A 10,822-nucleotide genomic window follows, 5' to 3' on the forward strand; every position below is an offset into this window, starting at 1 on the left:
AGGGCTGCTGCAGACGGGCAGACAGATTAGACCTGGCTACTGTTTTTTTTTTTATTACGTATTAAATCATTAAATGGGCCATATAGTGTCACTTATAAGTATAATGTTCTCGCCTCAAATGATCTTTAAACATACTTTTAATGAAAAACAGAAAAGAGAACTTTTAACTTAATCCTCTTGAGCTCTGTGAGCGCTACATTGACAGCTGCTGCTGCTGCAGTGCATGCTGGGACAGCTGTCAATTTACTTTACTCAGTAAAGAGGGAGGGGCGAGAACAACATCCGGGGACTTTGTCCGTTCTCTGTCTGCTGTTCTTGTGAATTGGAACAGTACTAGGGCTGAGGCTGATGACGTTTCACGAGTACACGAGCACATGAGAATACACAAGTACACATATTGAGAAACGGCCATTGTTCCATTTGGGATATTTAAGCTTAAAAGCATCATGGATCAAACTGCATAAGAGTTATGCTGCGAGGTGTTATTACGGAATCCTGAAATCGGTATGGACATCTAAGCTATGGCGCAGCTGCCTCCGCGGTCACCATGATAATCGCTATATATCTAAATAGTGGTGGCAGTAAGGAAGGCGCTATGTGTGCGTATATATATATATATATATATATATATTCTTTTATATAAATTTGATGAGTAGAAATACTTTTGGAAAGTTGAGACCTATTTTAAGTCTCACAGCCACAAAAATATTTTTGTCCTGTGATGGAAGGTCGAAATGCATTAAGAATATCATAAAATAAATTAAACTAACATTTCTTCCAGGCTGCCCAGTTAAGCAGAGCTGAGCCTGCCTCAAGTGGTCCTGCAGAATCCTCACAAACCTCGACCTCCATCCCATCGCCCAGCTATGCAGAAGCTGCAGAGGCCAAACCCTCTGCAAAAGAGCAACCAGCAGAAAAGCTCAGTGAGACTCTGAGTGAAACCCCCAGTAGCAGCAGCAGCGCTCCTATTGACCTTTCTACAAAGAAGAGTCCAGAACCAGAGTCCAAAACCGAGACGGGACCTATAGCAACACCTACCACTACAGCCGCTCAAGGTGCAGACTTTTTTTTCTGGATACAAACTAGTGTTCACTGTCAGTGCTACTGATTAAGGGAATAAAAGTGTAAGCTTGTTGTTTAATATTAGTGTTTTACAGTGTTTAATATTAGAAATGTGCTTCTTTGATCACAGACTCTTCTGCCTTTGGCTTCAACTCGCTCGGTGGTGGATTTTCTTTTGCTGACCTTGCCAAAAATACAGAAGGATTTGCATTTGGATCTCAAGGTTTGCTCAAACAAAACCTCTTCTTATTTTCACTTTTCTTTATATGTGTTCTCAAAAAAATCGATCATGTTTCCTACTCCACCCTAATCTAGATGCCAATTTCTCCTGGGCAAATGCTGGAGCGACTGTATTTGGGGCTACGGTGTCCTCTGAGGTTAAAAATGCTGACGGTGAGGAGGGAAGTGATGAAGAGGAGGCTTCCAACAACGCGGACATCCACTTTGAGCCAATCGTTTCCCTACCTGAGGTGCTTTAAATGATCTAGAATATTTTTACGGTTAAAATATTTAAACACGCTAATCTCTGATCTTTTTTTTTCTTCTCGGTTCTCAGGTTGAAACAAAGTCTGGAGAGGAGGACGAGGAAATCCTGTTCAAAGAGCGAGCCAAGTTGTACCGATGGGACCGTGACCTTGGGCAGTGGAAGGAGCGCGGCATCGGCGACCTGAAGATCCTCTTCCACCCAACCAAACACTTCTATCGTATCCTCATGCGAAGAGAGCAAGTGCTGAGGGTTTGTGCCAATCACACCATCTTGCAGTCGATGGAGCTCAAACCCATGAACACATCAGCCAACGCGCTTGTCTGGACCGCCACTGACTACTCAGGTACTGACACTTATTATACAGCAAGATCTTACCTTTTGTTGCATAAGGCTTATTTTCACACCAGTTTCCTAAAAGAATACCTGAGCAAGGTTTCCTTTTATAGTTTTGCTGAATAAAAAAAGCCTGTATGGGGTTGTCAGCTAGCATTATAATTAGAAAATGTAAGAGATGGATTAGCATCTTTGCCAAGTTCAGATCTGGGTTGAGGAATTTTTACAGAAGCGTTGGTTATGAAGTTGGAAGATCCTGAAATATGACTGGAAAAGCTTTTGTTTTTTTTTAGCACAATTGACCAAAAGAGCAACCCGTCATACTAGCACGCTTTAAAATTCAAAACCATATGTTCTCTGCAGGCTTGTAGGCCTTTATGCACTGGGTATTCCTTGCTCACAGTTGGGGTCAATCAGTATCCATCCACAACCCATCCCAGATGCTTTCATTGGCTGCGTTTTCATTACAAGTGTGGGCAAAACTGTCAATATTCTGTCAATTTTGGGAATGCACATGATCACAATTGCTGTATTTCGTTTAAATAAGAAATGCAACTAAAATTGCATGTGAATATGTTTGGTCACTTAACTCCTGGAAAAAAACATGGCAGTGGCAGATATAAACGCATAAAAATGTTTCCCCCGTGGCTCTACTGCTCATCAAGAACTAAATAGAAAAAATAATCTCTTTATAAATCCAAATACGCTGCACCATCATCCTCCAGCCAGCTTTAGTCTTTTTTTCTTTTTACGAAGCAGGAAGGTCTGGCTGCAGAAAAAGTGTCTCCATTTAGCAGATATATTTTTGTGATTACAAAAAGTTCATGGGAATGCAGCTACTATCTTCTAGACTAAAATTCTGCTATATATTTTTTTTTTTTTCCCCAGACGGTGAAGGTGTGGTGGAGCAGCTGGCAGCCAAGTTCAAAACAGCCGAGATAGCAGAGTCTTTTAAGAAGACCTTCTGTGAATGTCAGAACCGCCTCGAGCAAACCGGTGACGACGCTTCGTCCTCCTCAGTGCCACACATGTCCAGAGTCCAGGAGCACTCCAAAGACACTAACCCGCTGGTGTTCCTCAAAGTGGCCGCTGATGGTGAACCACTGGGCAACATCACCATTGAGCTGTTCTCACATATTGTTCCCAAGACTGCAGAGAACTTTAGGGTTCTGTGCACTGGAGAGAAAGGTTTCGGACTGAAGAACTCCATCTTCCATAGGATCATACCAGACTTCATGTGTCAGGTGAGAGAACAGAATACAAAGTATATAAAAAGCGTGGAGAACACGTCCCATGGTGTCATTCTAAATTAGTATGATCTGCAGTTTACTTACTGGGGACTTCTAAAGATCACCCATAGTTCCCTTTGCTTCTTGCATTTAGGTAGAATTGTTTTGAATCTTTATGTAGGAAGTGTATATTTATCAAATGACCAATATGCTGCTTTCTGCTGTCTTAGGGAGGTGACATCACCAAGAGTGATGGCACTGGTGGCAAATCCATCTATGGTGCCGCTTTTGAGGACGAAAACTTCGACGTCCGGCACACTGGACCCGGCATCCTGTCCATGGCAAACCGTGGACGGGACACCAACAACTCGCAGTTCTTCATAACGCTGAAGAAAGCAGAACATTTGGACTTCAAACATGTAGCGTTTGGTTTTGTTCGGGACGGGATGAATGTGGTACAGCAGATGGGACAGTTGGGCTCCAAGGGAGGACCTCCCACTAAGAAGTTGGTTATCACAGAGTGCGGCCAGCTGTAGCTGCTCCCAATGGAAGACTCTGATTTGCAGCTTTGGTGATGTTCAAAGGAAGTTGGCACACCCCTGGAAAAACACACTTCCTGGATCATAAGACTAATTCCAAGTAAAATCTACTAGATTTTTGAAATTGGGAAATTTCTCTACCAAGGAGTCATAGATTGTTGGGAGTAACCTTTTGGAGTGAATTTGGATTGTCACTGCTGTTTGCATTTCACAGATGTTTATTTTTTTGTGTGTAATATTGTAAATGTTATTCTTCTATTTTTTTGTTATTTGTCTGTTGTACCATGTTTTAATATTTTTTTTTTAACTTGAGTTTACTTTACAGTCCCCCACTGCTCCTAAATGTACCATTTTCTATAGGACACCCTGTTTATTGTTCTTGGTGTAAGTTGACTTCACAATGCAAGTAATTGGATTCAAAAATGTTTCCCCTTTAAGCGAATGGTATCCAATAGTTTTATTTTCCAGGGAGATTGAGCATCTGTATAGATGCTGAATTGAGATGACCAATAAAAGTTGCTTGTTGTAATGAAGTAATTTGCTGATAACTGAAATAAATTTGCTTTACAAAGAATGTGTGGGTCTTGCATGGCATTTATAAATGGTATTGATAAATTCATCTTGTCATGGCAAGCTGATCATTCAAAAGCATGTCTATTTAACGTTACCCTTTAGTTTGTCCATTAGTTGCCCTGGTGATTCCTTTAAGAGTAACAAACATCATGTGGCTACCTCATGAAGCTTGTTTAGACGACACAATCGAAAAGGAGAGGTAGTGCATTCTCAATCTAAAAATATACAATGGTTGATGGATCTAGAAAATAACTAAAATCCAATAAATGACAAAAGTGTCCAAGCTTTCAGCTAATAAATCGACCAAACACATGGGAACAATCAGTTGTGAAATGGAACAGAGGACATGGTTATACAAAGTAACAAATAAAACAAGCTTTTCTGTCCTGCTTCCATTCATCTAGTGCCCCTAAATGAAATCCAGTCTAACCAATAGCCTGCAGATAATAATTAGTGAGTTTGTGTCCAATCTATTTACAGTAGGCATCCCCAAAGTCAGCCCTCGAGGGCTGCTGTCCTGCAGGTTTTAGTGGTTTCCTTTCTTTAGCTCAGTTGATACTGATGATTGCAGCTCAGTGAAATCCTGTTAATCAGCAATCAATGAAAATCAGCTGTGAAGAAGCAGGGAAACTTTTAAAACCTGCAGGACAGCGGCCCTCGAGGGCTGACTTTGGGGATGCCTCATTTAGAGCATGAATTTACAGCTCATATGTGAGCTCTTTGTTAGAAACCATTACCTAACCCACTGCATCAGTGATAGGGACTATCACTGATGCAGTGGGTTAGGTAATAGAGATGGGGGGCATTATTTTCTCTTAAGCAGGGACAGTAAAGCTGGTCTGAGTTTGGAGCTGTACATGTCTAACTACATTCTGATCATAAAAATAAAATGTTAGAGGCAGGAAAGGGCTACCCAGAGTCCAAGTAATAAATAATGAATAAATGATGTTTACAGAAACTCACCATCCAGTCTGATTGCGCTTATAAAAGGCAATATTTCAGTCTTTAAATGTGCAAAAGTTTAGAGACATGTAAGTAAAGATTTGCAGCTCAAATTTCAGTAAAATATGATGCAAAATAGTGCCTGGTGATAAAATACTTTTTAGTAAAAACATCTCAATAGTAAAACTTTTCTTTCCAATTCCTAATTTTTTCACCTTATTAAATTCTAACATGATCCAAAAAGTATGCAGAATTTGAAGGGGTATGGATTATTTTGCAAAAATAAACTTTGATTGCTTAAATTCCAACTTCAGAGCATCTGTCTTGAAAAAGGGGAAATTGCAATTTAAAATTTTAACTCTGACTGTTAAAGAAAATAATTTTGACTTCTTTTCCTATTTTTATCTGTTTTGATGCCATTAAAAAAAAAAACAATTAGGAACAGTTTAGATCTCAAGTGCTAGAACATTCGCTGGAATGAACACCGTTGCAGTACCATTGTTGGCCACCGCTCCGGGGTGGCAGTAGAGCAAGTGGCCGGAGTTGAGTCATGGTGACGTCGGCAGGATGTAAATGCTGCGGCTCGCGGCCTGATCGTTCTTTTTCCTCTGCCGTGCTGTAGAAGCGGTCGGCCTTCTCTCTTTCTCTGAACCTTTTAACATCCCAACAGCAAAAATGATCATCTACAATGACATAATCACCGGTAAGTGGTCGCCAATGAAGCGTTTTCTAAGTATTTAAGTCAGGTTGCGGTTGGTGAAGTTATATTCACTTCCCTTTAGATTGTGTAGTTAGCTAAGCTAGCCGGCTAACTCGTGTGTATCGTGATTGAGAAGTTAGCGCAAAAAAAGGAAGGAGGGAAAAAAAAAATCACCGGCTATTTAAAGGGTTACTCCCTGTATTGGTCAATTGGTTCAGATAGGTGTTTTAACTACACCCATGGTTATTTCTCAAAGTTACAAGTTTGTTAGTTTTTGTAACAATGCGTCGGAAACTGTTAGCTGGACAACTTTAAACTAAACGGTTCAATTAGACGTGATCGTGGGTGCAAGTTTCAGTGAATGTGGCCTTTCAGGCTCATGTAGCTGCCTGTCTTAGCCACCAGCAGGATGGATGACTCTTAAACACAGTATGAAACCAGACTGGCTGTGTTTCAATGCTGATGGATGACGCACCCAATTGGTCTTTGCTTTGTGTTAAATGCCTCCTTTCCCAACAGGTGATGAGATGTTCTCGGACATCTACAAAATCAAAGAATCTGAAAACGGAATCTTCTACGAAGTTGAAGGAAAGGTGAGTTTAAAAAAAAAAACTAAATATATATATTTATATTTGACTATAGACCTTTAAGTTTGTTGTTTTAAAGCAGAGAAGCAACATGCAGGGTGGAGGGTTTGTCTGCTCAAAGGACTCCACCCTATAGGTTAAAGATATGTTTTGTGTAAAAATAATAAATAAGAATTACCAGGACAGGAGTCTTCAAGGTTTTCCAGGCCAATGATATAAAAAAGTCTAACCAACCAAAACTTTAGCAACCCCCATGCAATACCTCTGTGGACCCCCAGGGTTCGTGTACCCCCTTTTGGAGACCTCTGCCATAGGGCATTGGATCCCAAAGTTTGGGTCCTTGATCAACCAGAATGAGGTCTTGATACCACCATAGAAGTTAAAAAGGACAAACATTAATGTTAAAGTGATTAACCATATAGAAGCAACTGTTTTGTGGCTTTTTTTTTTTTTTTTGTAATTACATCTTTCACTAATTTATTTTTGTGGGAGGGGTTGAATACAAGCATCTGGTTTGATCCCCACAGCCTCCACTCTGGGTTCCTGAGCAAGACCATTAACCCCTGATTGCTCCCCAGATGGTGAACAATGGCAGCCCACTGCTCTCCAAAGGGATGGGTTAAAATGTGAAGAACAAATTTCCTCGTCGGACAACAAAGGGATTTGCATTTTAAACTTGATTGCAACTTGAAATGGATTATCGCCCTGTCGTACCCTATCTTTAGCTTTGATCACAAGATCAAAGATTTCCTATCCCTAATAAACAATCTTTGAGTAAGATTAACGCCATACTATATAGAAATAAAACATTTGTAGAAGCTAATTGAGATCTTGGGCCTAGATCATGAAGATTGTAGAGTCTGAGCAATGCAAAGACTTCTCCAGCTCATCCCAAAGAGTCTCAGTGGGGTAAAGGTTGATGCCATTGTTGGCATAACAATCAATATGGGGAGCAGTACCAACTGGACCCTAAACATTGACCCTCTGTTTCTGTGCTCCCGTGGGGTGTCCGCCACGCTAAAGGGCCCTCTCAAACCATAGTGGGTAGGGCGAGTGGACAATTGAGCTCTTGAAGTCATAGGGAAATCGCATTTAAATGTCAGAGCCTTCTGGCTTAAACATTAATATAAATGTATTCTTTTTTCCGACTATATTGTGCCAAAATTTAGAAAATTTCTATTTAAGAAAAAATCCTGTCTTAAAATCGGTTTTCATTCATCTTATGCGGGCCAGTTAATTATAAGTCAGCTTGTACATCTAAATTCAGCCAATCATATATCAACAGCCATCTGTCAATAAATTTTTTTCAGTCATAGCATCTTGAGTCATATGTCGCAGCTGATGTATGCAACGGTTGGAATAAGAAATAGGAATCAATTCCTTTCCCATTGAGTTCCGCCCCAGTGTTCACATGGATGGATGTCTGTCTTCGGCAGGCGTGGAGCTAGCAGAACTGGCAGCGTTGTGAGGCAAGGGCTCAAACATGCACGGCTGTAAGCCTTCACCAACCCGCTGTCCATAGCGTTCCTTGACAGTGTTGTTTATAAGTCACCAATTTAGTGCTACTTGGTCCCAATGGAATTTCCCATTGGGAACCTACTAGCACTGAGTTGCTAACTGGTTAGCAAGAGGCTTCCAACAAACTGGCCACAACCAAACTTGCTTGCAAACCTCCGCCACAACAATCCTGCCTCCTTGATAATCGACCAATCACATTCACTTTATTCACTCTTATAAAGAGTGAATAAAGTGAACCACTTGAGAGGATTTGGAAATGCAACATTTGGAACAGCTGCTTCCCTACGTTTTTAAATAGTGAGTCTAACATGCTGGAGTTCTGCAGCTGGTGTAACGGCGAACTAGTAAGTTCTGCTTGTTTGCTGCATCTTTGTCACACTGACAGAAAACCACAAGTTGATAAGAATGGAAAAAAAATATCCCTAAACTGAAGTTGGTTTAATTTGACCATATACATTTATTTTTTTAGCAGGGGACAAATGTTTGTCGTTTCAACCTGCCCCAGCCATGCACATGTGATAGCACTGTGTTGCCAAGGTAACAGCTGCTTTCCTTTTCCAGTGAAGCAAAGAGTGTCTCTTTAGTACAGGAATCTCCACTTTTTGCGTTGGAAGTTGATAAAGTTTTAATTGTGGTGGAAAAAATGGAATCCGACTGCAGGCCACCTCCTCAGCGTTGCTTTCTGAGAAAGGATGACCTCTGACCCTAGTTGGCCTTTCACTGTTTTTGTTCGCTTCTGTCAGTGAGCCCCAAAGCAGCTGTGGCTACAATGTAGCTTGCCACCATCAGTGTGTGTGAATGGATGAATCACTGAATGTAGTGTAAAGCGCTTTGGTCAAGTCTCTACTTGAAAAAGCGCTATATGAGTACAGGCCATTTATCATTTTGTTCCTCGGGTTTAATGTCATTTTTTCTAACCTTGATTGGTTCCACCTTTCCCAGACCGTGTCGAGGAAAGAGGGGTTTGATGACGCTTTGATCGGAGCCAACGCCTCAGCTGAGGAGGTGACCGAAGGCACAGAGGATTGCGTAATCTCTGGTGTGGATATTGTTCTCAACCACCATCTGCAGGAGACCAGCTTTGATAAGAAGAGCTACATGGCTTACATCAAGGATTACGTGAAGGCGTGAGTATGCCAGTGTTTCTCCTGTAATTCATCTAAATGTGAGCCCTGCATAGCTTTTAAAGTGCTGATTGTTGGAAGATGCCGTTTGCATGTCTAGGATCAAGGCCAAGCTGCAAGAGTCCAACCCTTCAAGAGTGGACCAGTTCATGGCTGATGTCCAACCAGAAGTTAAGAAGATCCTGGGAAACATTAAGAACTACCAGGTAGCAACAGATGAATTAAGAACAAACTTTTTATTGACATACTGTCTTGGTTATGCTTCACTGAGGCTTTTTATTTTTTTTTTTTAAGTTTTACACAGGAGAGTCCATGAACCCAGAGGGCATGATTGGCCTGCTGGACTACCGTGAGGATGGAGTGACACCATTCATGCTTTTCTTCAAGGATGGCCTGGTGGCTGAGAAATGCGTACGTTTTTAGTCCTAATGCTTCACTAACACGTCTCATTAACTGGACAGAAACTGACCTGCCTTTATTTTTTTCCTTTTCTACAGTAACTACCCGGATGTATATCTGCTGTTCAATTGACTGCTGATCCCCCAAAACGCAGACTTGAAGGAGCGTTCTTTTTTTGCATCGTGCCTGGATGGACATTTGGGCTGAAGCACCAGTTATCTACGGGGAATCTTCTGCCATTCTCACCAAATACAATTTTTAACTTTTTTTTTTTTTCTTTCTGCAGTATTCGGTTTTCTTTTCAGGACAGGGCTCATGTTAAAAAGGACAGAAAGAGAAGCTTGTGAGACTGACTGCAAAGCAGTTGTTTTAGCAGCAATCCATACGGTTGAACATCCACAGCCGTCATCGTGCTTGGGTTTATGGTTGTGTTAAACTAGTCCATCTTCAATGCAAAGACTTCAGGTTCAATTTGAAAATAAAGTACCTCTACTTTAAGTTTCTCTTCTGCTTGTTTTGTTTAATGGGGAAAAATCAACTTGGTTTACTGTAAACCTGCTTTGTGAAACAGACCCAAGTTTCCTAAACTTGAAAACTGAGTTTTCCTTTTCCTCAAGTCAGTCTCCCACAATATGATAAATGGATCCACTACTGTTCAAGCAGTAAACTAGTTTTGCCCCTTTAATGTTATCATGGTTAAAAGAATATGGCAGGCTGTTTAGGTATTAGTTTGTCTGAAATGTGTTTCTCAACAAAAAATATACTTCTGGATTTGGAGAGATCCCCATATTCCTATAGTTACTGGTTGTAATTTGTATTTAGATCAGAACTTAAAACTCAGTTTGCAAACTTGGGTTAGTTCAATTCAGTGTTTAGGATTTCAGTCGGAATTTATTAAACCTCCTTTGTGAAATGGGCCTTATGATTTTTGTTAAGGTTTATTTAAAAAAAACGAACTTCAGTTTCTGTCAACATTTTAATTCTCCATGATTTGATAAATGAAAAGGAAAAACTTATCCTGGATCTTGGAGGCTGTCCAGAGGATAAGGAGCTGAAGAGGACAATGTTCAAGCTGATCTGCCTCAATGCCAAACTGCATTATATGTAGGGCCAGAAACTGAACACTACATTGAAACCTTTGAGTAGTTTAAAAAAAAAAATCCTTTAAGCTGCTCAAACTGGGAAGATACATTTTAGACTAAGACTTGATCAAAATTGCTGAGCTTACTGTATGTATATTTAATGCATGATAGCAGGGGAAATCCAAGCTGATGGAAAAATATCTTCAGGTTTAAGTTCTTAAATCTGTAGTTATCCATATGGTAGGTA

General features: G+C 40.6%; 2 protein-coding genes across 5 annotated transcripts in view; both read left to right on the forward strand.

Moving 5' to 3' along the window:
* Nucleotides 1-4,216, forward strand: part of ranbp2 (RAN binding protein 2) — a 27,169-nt gene extending 22,953 nt beyond the window's left edge. For all 4 annotated transcript variants that reach the window (XM_015372886.1, XM_015372889.1, XM_015372887.1 and 1 more), the window contains 6 exons: nucleotides 782-1,055; nucleotides 1,193-1,285; nucleotides 1,378-1,532; nucleotides 1,619-1,892; nucleotides 2,771-3,126; nucleotides 3,342-4,216. In XM_015372886.1, coding sequence (XP_015228372.1) covers nucleotides 782-1,055; nucleotides 1,193-1,285; nucleotides 1,378-1,532; nucleotides 1,619-1,892; nucleotides 2,771-3,126; nucleotides 3,342-3,647 — 1,458 coding nt within the window. In that variant the 3' untranslated portion in view covers nucleotides 3,648-4,216. The remainder of the gene's footprint in view (nucleotides 1-781; nucleotides 1,056-1,192; nucleotides 1,286-1,377; nucleotides 1,533-1,618; nucleotides 1,893-2,770; nucleotides 3,127-3,341) is intronic.
* Nucleotides 4,217-5,721: 1,505 nt separating this feature from the next.
* Nucleotides 5,722-9,996, forward strand: tpt1 (tumor protein, translationally-controlled 1). Its single transcript, XM_015372931.1, has 6 exons — nucleotides 5,722-5,868; nucleotides 6,385-6,458; nucleotides 8,913-9,097; nucleotides 9,195-9,300; nucleotides 9,389-9,505; nucleotides 9,592-9,996. The coding sequence occupies exons 1-6, from the start codon at nucleotides 5,841-5,843 to the stop codon at nucleotides 9,592-9,594; spliced, it is 513 nt and encodes a 170-aa protein (XP_015228417.1). The 5' UTR covers nucleotides 5,722-5,840; the 3' UTR covers nucleotides 9,595-9,996.
* The last annotated feature ends 826 nt before the right edge of the window (nucleotides 9,997-10,822 follow it).

Source organism: Cyprinodon variegatus, unplaced genomic scaffold (genome assembly GCF_000732505.1).
Source record: "Cyprinodon variegatus isolate N-32 unplaced genomic scaffold, C_variegatus-1.0 Scaffold77, whole genome shotgun sequence".
Classification (NCBI taxonomy): Eukaryota; Metazoa; Chordata; class Actinopteri; order Cyprinodontiformes; family Cyprinodontidae; genus Cyprinodon; species Cyprinodon variegatus.

What these genes read in the sequence shown, in the direction of transcription:
- tpt1 (XM_015372931.1), top strand. Translation starts at nt 5,841, where the DNA reads ATGATCATCTACAATGACATAATCACCG. An exon ending in CTACAATGACATAATCACCG is followed by an intron (nt 5,869 to 6,384) that starts GTAAGTGGTCGC and finishes CTTTCCCAACAG; the next exon opens with GTGATGAGATGTTCTCGGAC. An exon ending in GAAACATTAAGAACTACCAG is followed by an intron (nt 9,301 to 9,388) that starts GTAGCAACAGAT and finishes TTTTTTTTTAAG; the next exon opens with TTTTACACAGGAGAGTCCAT.